At 49.0% G+C, this 17,863-nt stretch overlaps 1 protein-coding gene across 1 annotated transcript in view; it reads left to right on the plus strand.

The window, feature by feature from the left end:
- LOC146021038 (UDP-glucuronosyltransferase 3A1-like) overlaps positions 1 to 17,128 on the plus strand; it is a 32,647-nt gene extending 15,519 nt beyond the window's left edge. Inside the window, exons 4-7 of the mRNA XM_083154842.1 lie at positions 4,805 to 5,339; positions 9,113 to 9,344; positions 14,588 to 14,807; positions 16,563 to 17,128. Of these exons, the coding sequence (XP_083010968.1) occupies positions 4,805 to 5,339; positions 9,113 to 9,344; positions 14,588 to 14,807; positions 16,563 to 16,839 (1,264 nt within the window). The 3' untranslated portion in view covers positions 16,840 to 17,128. The remainder of the gene's footprint in view (positions 1 to 4,804; positions 5,340 to 9,112; positions 9,345 to 14,587; positions 14,808 to 16,562) is intronic.
- The last annotated feature ends 735 nt before the right edge of the window (positions 17,129 to 17,863 follow it).

Raw genomic sequence — 17,863 nt, forward strand, 5'->3', positions numbered from 1 at the left:
AAATCGGGTGCGACGCGATGCCCGCGATGGCCGCGATTTCCCATAGGGACCAATGTTAAAAATCAGATTGACCGCGATTTTAGTGTTCAATGCCCGCGATTTTTACATAGGAAACAATGTTAAATGGGCCACAGAGCCCTAATAGTCACCGTGAACGCTGAAATGGCCCCCACAATTGTTAACGCCACCCCACGATCAACGTCAACCCGAAGCGTGGCCAGCGCAGCGAACCCGCGAGGGGCGGCGGTACGCGTCCTCCGACCTTTTCATGCCCTACTATCCACGTCGGCGTGGAGTTGAGAATAGAATAGTGTGGCGAGCGCAGCGAGCCACCGAGGCCCGAAGCGTGGCGAGCGGACGCGGATACCTTCACAGTTATACGCGTCCCCTCGCGGGCTTCACAGGTGTCCGTGGCGAAAAGCGGACACCTGTGAAGCCCGCGAGGGGACGCGTTTACCTGTGAAGGTATCCGCGTCCCCTCGCGGGGCTCGCTGCGCTCGCCACGCTTCGGGCCTCGGTGGCTCGCTGCGCTCGCCACACTATTCGATTCTCAACTCCACGCCGACGTGGATAAAAGGGCAGCAAAAGGTCGGAGGACGCGTACCGCCGCCCCTCGCGGGCTCGCTGCGCTCGCCACGCTTCGGGTTGACGTTGATCGTGGGGTGGCGTTAACAATTGTGGGGGCCATTTCAGAGTTCACGGTGACTATTAGGGCTCTGTGGCCCATTTAACATTGATTCCTATGGCCAAATCGCGGGCATTGAGGCATTTAACATTAAAATCGCGGTCAATCACCGTTTTTAACATTGATTCCTATGGGAAAATCGCGGTCATCGCGGGCACCCGATTTTAATGTACCCGCGATTTACCCGCGATGGCCGCGATTTTTTACCCCCGACGCCCGCGATTCCAATCGCGGGCGCCCTTCTAGGTAAAGAGTACCTATGGCTCTGTGTGTAATATGGGGTGGCAGTGTATAATGCACTTTGGGCCTGATTCACGTCCAGTATCACTCTCGCCGAGGTGTTCGCACTCTCAGGGGAGGGAAGAGGGCGGGCAGGGGGCTGGAACAGAGGAACGCCCAGTGTTTTATGCGAGCTATGTATGGATGCAGTACAATACTTACACTATTTTTTTCTTTTTGCTGCTTTTAGTACTATAGCATACTTCCGAACTGTCCTGATTATAGAGGCCATGCCCACATGACCTGTAGCTCCGCTCTTTCCCGTGGGGGGGGGGGGGGGGGTTGGGGGGGGGGGGCTGCGTCGGGAAAGTTGGGAGGTATGCTATAGGAATCTCCCTGAAACTGGTTTTCAAAAGTAGGCAAGTATGCTGTGCAGCTGTCAATCACTGCCCTGTGCTGCGGCTGTGAGCGGCTCCTCTCTGGTCTCTCCCGGCTGCTGTATTACTCTCTCCTGCCCGGGTGCCAGAGGTCACTGTCAGCGGGTCCCGTCTCTCTGCTGCATGGGTCTTTTAAGTCTGCACTCTGTCTCTCAGCTCCTGCACGTGCCAGACCTTTCTCTTCCTTCCACGCTGCTGGGATCACCTCTGACCTCTCTCTTCCTGTCACGCTCTGCTGATGCTCCTCACTAGCGTGCTCCCCCCTCAGGAATGCAGGTAGGGACATATACAGCAGGGTCCTAGCTCCTGCTTTGGCTGTTTAACCCTTCCTGTCCTGGACAGTGGACAGGGGACTTCTTAGGCAGCGTTGGCTGCCAATGTTTAGGTCCTTTGGGGCACAGGGGCACACCAGAGGTACCCTGGAGTGGGGTACCACAGATGGTGTTAGCCAGGGCGGAGTTTACCTGGTCACCAAGCAGCTAATATATTCTGCCTAGCGATCAGGAAATGGATAAAACCATATGCACTGCAGGTGGGGCAGATGTAACATGTGCAGAGAGAGTTAGATTTGGGCGGAGTGTGTTCAAAATTAAATCTAAATGCGGACGATGTCTTATTAACACTCACCCACCCCCAATCTTCTCTGTCTGCTCTATATTCCATTATAAACAAATATGGCTATAAGATCAACTACTCTACATCCGAAGCCCTGTCTCTACATATCCCCCAAGAATTAAAAATCTCCCTCACCTCTACCTTCCAATTTAAATGGCAACCTCGTAAAATTAAGTAACTGGGAGTCTATATAACCTCACGCTACGAATTTCTATATGCTGAAAACTACCCACGTCTCTTAAATAAACTCAATAAGGATGTTGCACTCTGGAAAACCTATATTATCTCATGGCTAGGTAGGATTATTACTACAAAAATGACTGTCCTCCCCCAACTTCTCTATCTATTTCAGACACTCCCAAGTCCCAGAGAAAGTATTGCAGGAAATTCAAGCATCCTTATCCAGATTTATTTGGAACGATAAACCCCCTAGGTTGGCTTTCAACACTCTTAAACTTCCCAGAGCAGCAGGTGGTCGAGGGCTACCCGATGTCAAGTTATACTACTTAGCAAGCCACTTAAGCCAAATAGCTGCTTCATTCGCGCCAACGGGTACACTAGCATGGTTAGACTTAGAATCCTCAGTGTTGGGGATCCGCTCCCTCGGTTCCATTTGGGGCCTATCAAAAACCTCAAGACAGCCCATCAGGTGCCTGCTTCCATCCCTTAGATTCACCATCAATCTCTGGAACTACTCCTCCCCCAAATTTAGCCTCTCTTCCTCCCCCTCCCCCATCACACCCCTCTGGGACAACCCAGGGTTCCCACCGGGATGTGCACCTAACCATTTTAAATCGTGGTCTAAAGTGGGTATCAGATTGATATCAGACCTCTACGTTAAGAATTCGCTGGTCTCTCTAGATGACCTTAAAACTAAATACCCTTCACTGTCACCCCTCTTTTACGAGTATTTTCAGATCCGCCACTTTGTTAATTCAATCTTCCACACCAGACCGATTGTAGCTCCTACCCTATTTGAACGGGAATGTATCGTGAACCCAATAGGAAGATGGATGATCTCCTGAATATACTCTATCTTGATAGAAGCCACAGCTCCCAAGCGGACCCGCCATGAGCTGGAGTGGGAGAGGGATCTTGGTCCACCCCCAGACGATCTGTGCTGGGGCAAGGTGAGAGAGGGAATTGCCAAAAGCTCAATTTCCACACGCATAAAAGAAACCTCCTATAAACTGTACTATAGGTGGTATTATACTCCTGATAGATTGTCCAAAATCTTTCCCTCGGCTACTCCAGTTGGTTGGCAGGGCTGCGGGAGAAGAGGAACTCTCTACCATATCTGGTGGACTTGCACTGTCATAGCCACCTTTTAGTCCCAGGTTTAAGACCTGTTGGGGTCCCTTTCTGGCACTACAATTACCCTGGACCCATGGTCCTTTTTACTAGCCCGCCCAGGGCCGGTGCAAGCCTCCCCCTCGCCCCAGGCAAATCCTCCACCCGCCGCCCGATGCACCCCTCCGCGCGCGCGCTCGGGGGGGGGGGGTTGCGTGTATTACTGCGGCGGGCGCACGGCCTCTGGAGGCGGGGGGGAGGATGGACGGGATTGTTTTGCGGGCGATACCACAGCGGGCACCCGCGCTCCGGGTGGGGGGGGGGGGTGTGTGTGTGCGGGCGGATACTGCTGGCGATACCGTGTCCAGGGGGGAGGAGGGCAGCGTTGATTGATGGGCGGGATGGGGGGGGGAGAGGGAAGCCCACTGTCTATGGTACCTCTATGGTACCTCTCCTCGGCGGCTCAGTACAGCCCTCCAGTGGCCGGCGCCCTAGGCAAATGCCTAGACCTGCCTAGTGGTGGCGCCGGCCCTGAGCCCGTCCCTTCCAGAACCTAGACCCCCACATGAATAAACTGTTCTCCCATGTGCTAGCCGCTGCAAAATCACTTGTAGCAAAAACTGGAAATCACCCTCTACCCCTACCCTACAAGCACTAAATAACTATATTGGATATATAGCAAATATGGAAAAGATCAGCTATTTCCTCCACGACTGCCCCCATAAATTCGCCCTAATCTGGAATCCCTGGCTACTAGCAAACCATCCTACCCCTAACCGTGTATATCAGCCCACATGAGAACTGTCGGTGCCCTTTTGATGTCCTTCCCTCGGATCCTCCTCCTGCCACTATGTTCCTGAGATATGGTTAATATAACGTTTGTATGTCTTCTCAGTTGTAATCATCTGACCTATTTGTATTTTACTACTCATCACTGCTCTCGAGCGTTCTGGCACCCACAAATTCATCATAACCTACTTATTGCTCGCATACACGACCTGACCCTCCCCCCCTCCCCCCCTTCTCCTTCCCCCCCTTTGTCTTCTCTGTCCATACAATTGTTGTATCAAAATGTTTGAGCTATCTGCGTATAGCTATCACTGTTCTATTATGCAAATTGTTCACTTAGCTCTACAAGTCTAAAGAAAGAGTTTAAAAAATGAAATCTAAATTGCAGTGTAAGAATGAAGCAGCCAGTATTTACCCTGCACAGAAACAAAATAACTCCCCAAATCTAACTCTCTCTGCACCTGTTACATCTGCCCCACCTGCAGTACAGCATGGTTTTGTCCATTGGCAAACAAAGGGCCTGATTCAGACCTGTCTGCTAGGCTGCATATATTCACAGCCTAGCAAACAGTTCAGTGCCGCCCTGCTGGATCCTGTCCACAATGCTGGCTCTGCTGATTGGAGGGCTGTGGGTTGGGTGTGTGTGTGTGTGTGTGTGTGTGGGGGGGGGGGGGGTAGATTTTCTAAAGACTCTTATGTTCTTATGGAATGATTTCTATTTTATTTTATGATTCTGATTTATTTGATGTTTTTTCATCTTCCTTCACAGAAGCGGGCTACAGAACTTTTTGGAATTTCTGGGCGAGCTGTCCTACCAGTGCAACGTCACATTACACCAGTCCGATATTTTACACTTCTTGCAGAATGAGCACTTTGACATCGCCGTGATAGAAGCGTTTAACCCTTGCACTTTTCTGGTCTGTGAGAAGTTGGGGCTTCCGTACATTGCTGTATTTCCAGGGGGCTTCGGCAACGCCTTGCAGGTGGGAATTCCCACTCCACTGTCCTATGTTCCGCTATTCCAGACTCAGCTCACTGACCGCATGGATTTCTTTGGACGTTTGAAAAACACTTTCATGTTCTTGGGATCTCACATCGTGCGGGCAAAAATTGACTCCCTGTTTGACAATGTCATCGAAGAACATTTTCCGGTTGGGTCCAGACCATCCATAGCCGACCTGCACCTGAAAGCCGAGCTGTGGCTGTATAATGCAGACTTTACCGTTGAGTTTGCTCGGCCGCTTCTGCCTCACGTTCAGTGTATTGGGGGAATATTGTCCAAACCTGCCAAACCTATATCGCAGGTGAGTATTATTTACCGTATGAGTACAAATTTTGGAATCTTAAAGAAATAGTAGAACATGTATTTAACTTTTTTCCTTGGTGTGTTTTTGTAACCAAGTGTTAATGCTCTGAATGCCTGGGAAACGGTCATTAGTTCGACAAGCTTTGGGTCGACAAGCATTGGGTTGACACCATTACTGTAGGTCGACATGCAGAAAGGTTGACGTGGGTCTAGGTCGGCATGCGTGTAGGTCAGCATGCCATTACATCAACACAAGCATTAGGTTGACATGGGAAAGGTCGACAGTCAAAAGGTCGACATGGGGGTTTTCACTGTTTTTTGAGCGACATGTGCCGACAGGCGGTATTTCATGCCCTACCATCCACTAGGGCGTGGTGGGAGAATAAAATAGTGTGCTGAGCGTAGTGCCCGAAGCATGGCGAGCGCAGTGAGCCATGCGAGGGGACGCGGTGCTACAGTTCAGTGTCTATGTCAACTGTGTTGACATTCGGGTCAAAACACAGTGAAAACCCCACATGTCGACATTATGACTATTGACCTTGCCCACGTCGACCTAATGCTTGTGTCGACCTAATGCTTGTGTCAACCTAATGACATGTCAAATTGCACCCATGTTGACCTAGATCCATGTCAACCTTTCTGCATGTCGACCTAATGGTGTCGACCCTATGCTTGTTGACCTAACTGCTGTAGACCTAATGATCCATACCAGAGTGCCTAGTGAAGGTATTTTGCACATACAAAGGGCCTAATTCAGGCTTAAAATGCTACCTGGCTGACAGCCTGAACCCCCCCCCCCCCCCCTCCCAAATCCCCTCGGTGCCATGCCAGGGGATGTGTTTGCATTCGGCCGCTATCAGGAGAAATTATTTGATGGTCGCCAATAAAATAAAAGTCTGTCTGAACTGACTTATTTCCTCCGCAAATCGCCGAAGACGGGGCAGGCGCTGACGTACTGTTAGAATGTCAACCGCCCGCACCAAGCAGGCATCAGTCACCCATAACATGCTGGTTGTTCCCCGGCTCCGACCCGGTGTCTGCCCCCCCCACCTCCCCGTGTGAATGCTTCGGCAAGAGTTATACTCACCGAAGGCATTCACACAGGGAATCTGCACATGCGCAAATACGCACATGCGCAGACCAGGGCTGCATTCGTCCCCTTCCAAGTGGTACAGAATCAGGCCCAAAGTTCCTAAGCTGCTTTACAGTCAGAAATAGAGGGACTTCAGTAGACATTTGCACCATTGTGGGGGGAGGGGCTTCTTGGGGCAGTCGGGCATTGCTGATTTGGGCGATCCTGTTCCTTGGATTTAAATCTTAAACTGGCCTTAAATGTTAGGGACCCATCTGATGATGATTTCACCTGGATGCGGTGGGTGGGCCCATTTAATTTTTTTGTCCAAAAATTATGACAAGCACGTCGATTTTGCTTTGTTAAGTTACAGACTTTACTATGATATAATACTGTTATTATTGTTATTAGCAGTGCTTAGTGGCAAGGGTGTGCACATGCAATTTTTCTTATTTCGGTGTAATATTTAGCTTGGTTCTCGTAGCTATTTGGGCCAAGCAGTCTTTTATGGGCTACTTTTCTGGGGATGTTTTTGGATTGGGATCTTCCAGATCCCTCCCCATTACTCCCACTGATGCATGAACAGTATGCTCATAGATACTAATTTGGGGTTCGGGATTTTTCTCAGGCGCTCACAGGGTTGCAGCTGGTGATGTATCGACAGGGTCTAACCTTTAAGGCCCAAACATGGAAGTAAAGAAAAAGGGGGGGTGATACACCACAGTATAGCGCTACCTTTATAAGGACACCACCGTGATGGAATAAAAAATTATTAATACTTCCCTTCCTTTGAGTTTGAGTGTGATTTCTTTATGTTTCCTGATCGATTGACTCTGTTAGTAGACTCCGAAATGTGTTTTCCAAATGTGTATGTGGAAATAGAGAAAGAAAACACTAGTTGTGTATCTGTCGTTGTCTTATTATTTTTGTATTATGTCTGCGAGGTTTGAAATCAGTGCATACCTCACTTACTTACCGGAGGTAGGAACTGGAGAGTGTCTGATATACAGACCAGTATTGTCTTGTCCGGACCAAGCTTTGCCGTTCATACTGTCAGCCACCTCAGGAACCTGCCACGCTCTAGCACCCTTTTTTTATCTTTTATCCTGTATTGTATTTTTATCAATAAATACATTGTTTTGTACAAGAATCTGGAAAAGATACCTTGATACTAATCTACACCGCCATCACATCGTGAGTACGGGTACGCTACCCACTGGTTTTGAAAGATACCTTTATATGATTTACAATGTCTGATATTATGTAAGTGAGGTATGCACTGATTTCAAACCTCGCAAACATAATACAAAAATAATAAGACAACGACAGATACACAACTAGTGTTTTCTTTCTCTATTTCCACATACACATTTGAAAAACACATTTCGGAGTCTACTAACAGAGTCAATCGATCAGGAAACATAAAGAAATCACACTCAAACTCAAAGGAAGGGAAGTATGCTCATAGACTTCGTAATAGGAAGCAGAGTGGTAGAGTAAGCTTCCAGCTCTTTGACACGTGGAGCTCTGATTGGAGACATACAGTACCAGGGGCAAACGCAGGATTTTCAGAAGGGGGTTTCCAGAGGGGCGGAACAAAGCACGGAGATGGACACTTAGGTGACCCAGTATATGCCGGGTCAAAGTATTATAGATAGACCAAATGTATATAAATAATAATAATAATAATAAAAAATATATATATATATATATATATATATATATATATATATATATATATATATATATACAGGGGTGTCAACAGCAGTGTAGACCCCTGGGCATAGCAATGTATTGGGGCCCCTACCGATCCTCCAGCGGTAGGGGTGGGGGAAGCTTTGATGTCCTGCGGGTGGTAGGGGGTATTATATCAACCGCTCAGCATGTAGGGCCTGGATCAGTAATTTCCACTAATTACCCCTTTACTGCACAGATGGTGGGAGATGGGGTGGGAGAAGAAGGCATTGGGCTGAATGAAGGGGCCCTGATACATAACTTCCAGGGTGGTAGAGGATGTTTAATACGCAAAGGAGTGGGCTTATTATTCATTATGTTCTGGTGGGCGGACAGCTTGCTTGACTGCAGATATCTCCAGGTCCCAGAAATAGATTTCTTAGATTTTAATGGAATTGAAAACTAGAGAATCCCACCCACCAAATGGTACTGGTGACTAGGGGATCAATCTGCCAACGAGTATATAAAACTACATACCAGGTGTGTGGAGCTGGAGCAGTAACCAGCTGCTGGAAGGCCGATATCTCTGGTTCTGGGAACAGTACAGACAAGCTACTAGTGTCCATCAAAGGGGGAGAGTCCTAGCTTTTGGAATATACCCTCAGAAAAACTCTTAGTCTGACAGAACCTGAAATATATTACTGGGAATAGCAATTAACAGGCTTGGATGGGGACCACTGCTTTGAAGTCAGATATCTCCGGTTCCCAAGGGCCGATTTTTAAAATCCTTGTACCCATGGAAAGAGGGGACCCTCAGCTTTCAGACTAGGATCCTTAGACTGCTAGGGGGGGTTCTGGGTACTCAGAACCCCCCCCCCCCCCTGTGTGCGCCACTGAGTACTCTAGGCAAGAGCTTCTTGCTAAGGTTTAGGAAAAAATGATATTCAACATTTTGCCAATTTAGATATTAATAAATATATATATCTTATTCAGCCCTTTCTAAGCTCTATATTCTGTCTGTGCAGGAACTGGAAGACTTTATAGCACAGTCCGGGGAGTCTGGCTTTATTGTCGTGACGCTGGGCTCTATGATATCCTCACTCCCTCTAGTGGAGTTTGTAAAGGAGATGAATGCTGGATTTGCTAAAGTCCCACAGAAGGTTATCTGGAGATTCCAGAGATCAGAATGGCCGGAAGAGGTAGAAATCGCTCCTAATGTGAAAATCATGGACTGGCTGTCCCAGAATGATCTCTTAGGTGAGAATCCTGTAGCATTACCCAACACAAACATACCTAGATCTCTATCTAGCTTGTGATTTTTAATGAATAGACATCACACCCAGTAATAGCAAAATGCTGTAAGTTTCCTTGAACATGAGGATGACATTTTCTCATACCCTCCATTTGTACCTATTTAGCCTGTGCAGTACCGTCTTTTAATGGTCTGTACCGGCTAAAGTAAAGTGTACTGATTGTACTGGTTTGTTTAGGAGAAGCTCTGGTTGACTGAGGAACTCCCGGGAGTTGTAGTTTAGCAGTGCCAGTGACTAAAGATTGGTCCCCACCTCCGCTACACTGCAACCAGCCACTACGACACAAGTGGCCGCCACTGCAGGGATCAAAGAATGGGCTGCGTGACATCACCGGCGAGCGGCCTGAAGTGCCATAGCATGGAGAACCCTACCCGACAGAGGGGACAGAGGCTAAATATTCTGACTGTTAGAGTTAGGGACAGCCAGCACAGTGTTATCTTTATTTTATAATTGGGATACATTAGTGGATAGCAAAATGGTGTTGGCTACACCCCATATATATGGCCACACCCCCTGTACCAGTTTTTGAGTTGGAGATGTTGGAGGGTATGATTTCCTTCACCTCTTTGTTACTGAAGCTCTCCAGGTTGGTCTCTGGCTGCTTTGCCTCTACTGGTTGGTCTCTGGCTGCTCTGCCTCTACTGGTTGGTCTCTGGCTGCTCTGCCTCTACTTTTTGATCTCTGGCTGCTCTCCTTCTACTGGTTGGTCTCTGGCTGCTCTGCCTCTACTGGTTGATCTCTGGCTGCTCTCCTTCTACTGGTTGGTCTCTGGCTGCTCTGCCTCTACTGGTTGGTCTCTGGCTGCTCTCCTTCTACTGGTTGGTCTCTGGCTGCTCTGCCTCTACTGGTTGATCTCTGGCTGCTCTCCTTCTACTGATTGGTCCCTGGCTGCTCTGCCTCTACTGGTTGGTCTCTGGCTGCTCTGCCTCTACTGGTTGGTCTCTGGCTGCAGTTATAGCATACCCCCCTCCAACCAGTGGCGTAACTACAGAGGGTGCAGGGGATGCAACTGCTATAGGGCCCGGACGTTTGGGGGCCCAATGACCCAGCAGGCTATCCCCTGCACCCTTTTAATTTTTTTTGTTCCTTCTTTTAATTCAAAATACTGTAGTATTCACAGCCGTGCAGCGCTGGGACCAGAGCTGTCAGCTTTATTTCCGGGCAGGAACAAAAGCCAGAGGCGAGGTGCAGAGCCAGAGTGTAAAACAACACACCAGAGGGCGCTGCTCCCTTCTGTGTATTCAGGGCAGTCACTGAGATTACCATAGAGTAGGTATGGCCATCAATGCCATTGCCACCGATGGTTGCCTTGTTGGAAGGGAGGAGAGAGCAATTCCCCGGCACTATCCATGAGGTGGGCACGCTGCAGATAGCAGTCATCCCTGCAAGCACTGGGAGCAATGCTGGTTACTGGCTGGGGGTTTGCAGGTCATGGGTAACCTAGAGTTTTACTTTTCCTACTACACCCTGCCTCTTCTCCAGTGACGTGCGGTGAAGACATTGCCTGGGGAGGCACTCACCTCACCGCGGGCACCGGCAGCAGGGGGTTCTTGCGTCAGCTTTCCCCCCTCCCCGTCCCCGCACTGCCGCGGTCGGGCACAGGCAGCAGGGGGTACATGCGGGAGCCTACTCCCCCCCCCCCCTGCACTGCCGCGGTCAGGCACAGGCAGCAGGGGGTACAGGGTACATGCGGGAGCCTACTCCCCCCCGTACTGCCGCGGTCGGGCATGGCATAGCACAGGCCTCTTCCCCCCCCCTCTCCCCTCCCCAGAGGCGGAACTAGCGAGTTGTGGGCCCAGGTGCAAAAAAAATGCTTAGGGCCCCACCCCATACTCAAAATAGTTTTTTTTTTCTTAGCGTAGCTTTGTGTCAACCCTGTATCTCTCACTCCCTCCACCTCTCCATGATTGTCACCCCTGCACCTCTTCATCTCCATCACCCTGCATCTCTCACTCCCTCCACCTCTCTGTCCCCATCACCTCTGCATCTCTGTCAGCAAATAACCTCTCCGTCCATCTGCACCTCTATTCCCCTTGCACTTCTCCACCAACTTGTCACAGCTACCAGCCCACATACACCCCTAAAAGCTATCTCTATACCCCTATACCATGTCTTCCAACATGCAGACCATACAGCTCTACCCCCAACATACCTTACTCCCCCTATCGCCTACAAACACCCCATATACTGCTACACCCAATACATCCTGCACTTCAGTTCCTTACCCCCAACATACACCTCATAACCATCTATACCCACCACACACCCTATTCCACCCACATACACCCTAAAATTATCTTCTCCCATATACTCCCTATTCATCCCACATATGCTCCATGTTCCTCTACTCCCATTACACACCACCCACTGCCTGTCCCCAACATAGATACACATGCCATATTCCCATCCCACACACCCCGCATCCCACACCCGGGTGACCTTTATCTTTGATAAGTCAGTTGCATGGTGCCGATCCCTTTCTGGTAAACCTAGCCTCTCCGGGGAGTAGTGTAGCACATCGGGGGGAGCCGGTCCCGGTTGGATTAGGTTAGCTGAGGCGGCAGGCTTTGATCACCTTCCTGCAGCCTGCTCCTGGCGCAGGCTGCACAGTCAAACAGCCGCACAATCAAACAGCCGTCACAGCCCACACTGAATCTGTAGAGCCAGCAGCTGTGACGGCTGTCACTGGGGGCAGCAGGAACGGGGTCTGTCTGTCACCCCAACCTCACCACACAGCATTTTCCCCGCGTTTCCTTCTTGCGGGCCCCGGCCCGCAGCCACGCCGCCAAAATAAAAACATAAAAAACAAACAGAAAACTGCCGGATGCGGTGCAGACGGCAGCGGGCCCCAAGAACTCTTTGGGCCCCGGTGCACTGCACCGTCTGCACCGCCAGTAGTTCCCCCCCTGCCCCTACCCTCCCGGGCGGACTCACCTGTCCTCTCGGCTGTGGCTTCTCCCAGCAGCGCCGGACTCCCCGCTGGCCGCGCTGCTGCATCCTCTGCCCTGCATGTGTGTGATAGGACAGCGGATCCAGCACTGGATCCGCTGGCCCAATCACATCTGGGGGCGTGCATTCATACTGGTGCCCCTGTCATTGCGGCACCAGTATGAATGCCGCTTCCCCATTCATTTTCAATGGGCTTTTACAGCCCTTTGCTGCACCCTGCCCCCTGCCCTCCCCTACCCACCCCCCGCTGCCCGTAGTTTTAATGTTAACAGCGGGAGGCACCTCTCCCGCTGCCTCCCACCCTCACATGCAGCAGTGTAAGAGGGTGGGAGGCAGCCGGAGAGGGAGAAATGATGAAAATAATAAAAGAAGATATATAAATATATCTTCTTTTTATTATTTTCAATATTATGACAGGGGAGGCTCTGCCTCCCCTGCCTCCCCTGACTGCACGTCCCTGCTCTTCTCCTGCATGTGCCTGCCGACACCATCCCAAGAGACATCCTCCCTGTTCCTTCCTTGCAGTCTGCTGTAACTAACTGCCTGCTCCCCCCACCCACCCAAGCGACAGCCTGTGCCCCCCCTGCAATATACTATATCTGTCTGCCAACATCCACCAAGTGACAGTCTGCCCCCCCCTTTCAATCCCCTGTATCTGTATGCTGATCCTACCAAGTGACAGCCTGCCCCCCTTATTCTATCCTGCATGTGCCTGTCAACCGCCAAGTGTTAGACTGCCCCCTAGTATTTCCTCTCCTGCCCGCTACCCCTCCCACACCCTGACACAGTTTTTCTCCCCAATAGCCTCTTTCTCACTCTCCTTCCCCCTATTAGGGGCATTATAGTGACAACGGCAGGGGTGGGTGTGGGGGCCCCTATCAAGATGTTGCTATGGGGACCACAAACTTCTAGTTACACCTCTGCCTCCAACATCTGAAGGGCAGAAATCGCTACAAATTCGGGAAGGGGGTGTGGCCATGTGTAAAGTAGGTGTGGCCACAGTTAAAGTGGGCGTAGTCACACCTCCTTTTCGAAAGTGTACTGTGCTTTTTTTTTTTTCAAGAGGACTCCCACCACACTAGAAAGTGGAGTTTAACACATACAACAACCCACCCCCACCACCACACATGCTGATGCTGTGCTACTGTTGCTGCCTACCTTCCCCAGCAGTTCAGCTCAGTGTCAGTCCCCGGCCCCCTGGCCATGTGCGCTGCAGTATCGGGAGGGCTGGCATTCCCTCACTAATCAGCCGGCGTCTGTCATTCCCTGCATCTCCACCATGTGCGTGTGTGTGAGCAGGGGGAGGCTGGCCCGCTGAGTCCCCCTGCAGGGCACCTTGGGAGATGAAGTCTTCTTGGCCAGCCACTCCCCCTCTCAGCTAACGCTGCCGGAAGAGCAGCCAACAGCACAACTGCGATACTACAAATAGAAAACTACAACTCCCTGAGTCGGAGGAGCTGGCTACAAAAAAATGGTACATTTGGTACAGTTAGATTTAGCCAGTACAGACCATTAAAAACCGGTACTGTACCGGCTAAATCAGTACAGTTGGAGGGTATGTTATAGTAACCTATAGGAAGCAGCCTACACCTTTCACCAATCACAGCTTTCTTGATGTTTACCACAGTATGACAGCAAACACTGATCACTAAAGGGAGCTAGGGAGATCCATTGGTAGATAAACCATTAATGGTGCCTTCAGTGATTACCATCAATCGCATGAAACCATTGCTGTTGAACCATCAATAGTTAGCATCCCTCTATGTCTAACGCTGCTGGGGACCACGCGCAATTCACTTTCAGGAGTTGAGATCAGTGTCCCACCAGAGCTAGGGGCTAAGATTTATGTAGCCGCTGTTATAAGAAAAAAAAACAAAGGGAGAAAATTGATTCACTAGTTGGACATCATTGGGAGAGAATCATTGGATTTACAGCATCAATGGCAAAATCATTGGGCATTGGCAGTGAACCATCAATTAATGTTAAGCACTGATGGTCGATGGTCAGTAGCGGGATCTTTAGTAAGCCAGAGGAAGTGATGTCCCTCCTCCGCTACCACCAGGTACGGCAAAGCCACTGGTTGGCTTCTCAATAGAGCACTCATAGTGGCGGCATACACATGTGCAGCTGCGGCGGTAGGACCGTACTGTGCTCTCTCCTTCGATGTGTTTACTATGATCACTAATTGTTTTGGAACCTCCATAACACAATTTTTGGGCAAAAATCCTATTATTGCAGGACACCCTAAAGTCTGTCTTTTGGTGACACATGGAGGACTGAATAGTGTGATGGAGGCAGTGTACCACGGAGTTCCTGTTTTAGGGATCCCACTTTTTGGCGACCAGCATGACAACGTGATCCGAGTGAAAGGGAAAAACTTGGGAACATTTATTTTACCTGATCAACTGCAGTCTGAAATCTTTGCACAAACTATTCTGGAAATAATAGAAAATAAAAGGTACATCCATGTAATTACTGATAATAATAATAATAATAATAATAATAATACCGGTGTTATCCACTTTACTAGCTAATATTTTTCAAAAACTGCTCAGACATTTTTTTTTTTTAATGATTGAATTAGGTTAAGATCGTCTTGAGCTGGGTTGGGCAGTGCACTCATCTTGAGTACTGTATTGATTAGAGCGAAGATCTCCTTCCAGTATTTTTGTATTGCTGGGCAGGACCAGAAGATATGGTAAATGTGGCCTATATTACCGCATAGTTGGTGACACTATCTTTAAAGTGATGTCTTCAGAAAGATGGCCCCTGGAAGGAGGACAGCAGAGAGTCTGGCACTGGGGTTGGGTATGAATGGTCGCTAGTTATATATATATATGTCAAGGAGAAAAGAAAAATGCAATATCTAGTACGTCTAGATCAAATAGAAATCAGGAATAATAAGGAGGGCCCCAGAATGCGTACCCTCACTCACATAGAGAGAAGTGAGAACCTGTGCATAAAGGTATCTTTAACATGGATCCCATTCCGTGATAGCAGCAGTTGTTCCCTCCACCGGATTTATTACAGGTGAACGTACACTCGAATAACTCCTATAAAGGTATCTTTTAGGTACTGGAATACTTCCTGGAAGTCGTGTCAGTATCCCAAAACCATAGACTCCAATAGGTGTTTGAAAAATGCAAAGAGAGAATCTCTCTCAGTTTAAAATATTTATTGATGGTGCATAAAACAGTGGTAACTGGAAGACGGAAAAGAATGGTGGTACCTAGATTCGCGCAGTGGCCACATGCGCCGAAACGTCACCATCCAGCAAGTCACAGTCCACAGTAGTTGGCACCTCTCTTCATCGACGCGTTTCGATAGGTCCTCCTATCTTTGTCAAGGTTGGAGAGAGGTTCTAGCCTGTAGTGGTATTTATACAGACCTTAATGGGCTAACAATTAGGTATCCGGGCACTTCCGCCGGAAGTGTGTCATGATGTTACCGTTTGTTTGGCTGGGTAAATTTTAACACTTCATACAGCCGTATCTGCTATATAACTAATGAATTAACTCCTACTGTTTAATGACAGTGGGTTTTAAACAATTTAGTGCCATAATTGCGCATCATTTCATATGGACTGTGTGGTGGTCCTAATTTGAAGGCTTGGCAGAAGGTGCTGGGTAGCGCCTTGGGACTTTTTTCTTTCGTTTGTTGTTGACAGATTGAACCATGTCAACATTCTGATATTGACATTGTGATACGTCTTTGCTAGTTCCTGTTGCAGCAGCATCTTTCCAATGAATGAATATGCAAGAGAGGGAAGGTGGGCAGGGTGTCCAGCGTCGGGAGCAAGGGTGTCCAGCATCGGGAGCAAGGGTGTCCAGCATCGGGAGCAAGGGTGTCCAGCATCGGGAGTAAGGGTGTCCAGCATCGGGAGCAAGGGTGTCCAGCATCGGGAGCAAGGGTGTCCAGCATCGGGAGCAAGGGTGTCTAGCATCGGGAGCAAGGGTGTCCAGCATCGGGAGCAAGGGTGTCCAGCATCGGGAGCAAGGGTGTCCAGCATCGGGAGCAAGGGTGTCCAGCATCGGGAGCAAAGGTGTCTGCCAGGAGTCATGAGTGTGTGTACTTATAGTAGGGTCCCACCACTTTATTACTCTCCAAATGATGATGCATCTCAACTTATAACTTACGCAAGAGCACTGATGTCAGGTGTTCGGGTCCTGGGTTAGTGATATTAGTAACTTTTGTTCTCTCTCTGTCTCCACAGCTATAAAGCAGCAGCAATGAAGCTGAGCGCCATCAGGAAGTCTGCTCCGTTCCCTCCAGACCAGCAGTTATTACTGTGGGTGGAACACATCATCCAGTCAGGAGGCGGCGGCCATCTTCGTCCCTATGCTTATCAGCAGCCCTGGTATCAGCAGTACATGCTGGATGTCATTGTATTCATCACCGTCTGTCTCGCTGTGACGCTCTACCTCATTGTGACATTATTCCGTGTTCTCATCAGGAAACTGCGCTCTCCTGGGAAACGCAAACAAAATTAGCAACGTGCAGCTGCCGGTTTGTTATATAACGTTTGTACTGGGGTCACACGGAGGAGCCTGCGCTGCCGACACAGATGTGCCGGCTTTGCAAGATGGATGTGAATGGAAATAAACTGTTGGATGTGTCATTTAGGGAGATCACTATGAGGCTGTTCTGGGGATTGTAGATATTCATTTTCAGTATATGCTCCATAATAGGAGAAAAACATGGTGGAGCCTGAGGGGTGAATTTATGAAGCTTGGAGAAGTGTTATCTATCCCCATAAAGAACACTGGGGCAGATGTATTAAGCCTTAACAAGAGATAAATGCAAGTGTGATAAGGAGAGATAAACATCCAGCCAATCACCTGCCAACTACCTGTGTTTGAAAAAAGTCAGTAAGGAGCTGATTGGCTGGACGTTTATCTCTCCTTATCACACTTGAATTTATCTCTTGTTAAGGCTTAATACATCTGCCCCGTTATGAGCAAGGTGATAATGGTTCAGCCAATCAGCTCTTACCTGTCAATTTACATATTGTAGCTGATTGGCTGAACCATTATCACCTTGCTCATAACGTTCTTTATGGGGATAGATAACACTTCTCCAAGCTTCATAAATTCACCCCTTAGTGACATGTTTATAATGGTCAGGCTGTTGGAGGGTTAGGGGAGTGGCTTAGATCCTTTACTGAGCCCCTGTCAGGATTCTCCATATCGGGATACAGGAGTCGGTCTTTTTTCCTCTGGCATCCTGACCGCTGGATCCCGTATGTATCCCTACAATTATGGGCAGTGATGGTGAACTGTGCTATGACAGGGAGAGCTCATACAGTACAGTAATGGTGAGTTCATGCAAATGTGACCTGATCAGCAGGCACAGGTGCAGCTACTCCTTTCAGATCCAAGTACAAACCAATGAGGAATATCAGTAGTAAATCAGGCCCATATGCTGCTGATCAGGGGTGGATTGGGATCTAAAAGTGATCAGGAGAGGCTACGGAGAGGGGGCTGCTGTACAGTTCAAAATTCAAATAGGGGAGAC

This window comes from Crinia signifera, chromosome 1, assembly GCF_055691185.1.
Source record: "Crinia signifera chromosome 1, ASM5569118v1, whole genome shotgun sequence".
In the NCBI taxonomy this organism is placed as follows: Eukaryota; Metazoa; Chordata; class Amphibia; order Anura; family Myobatrachidae; genus Crinia; species Crinia signifera.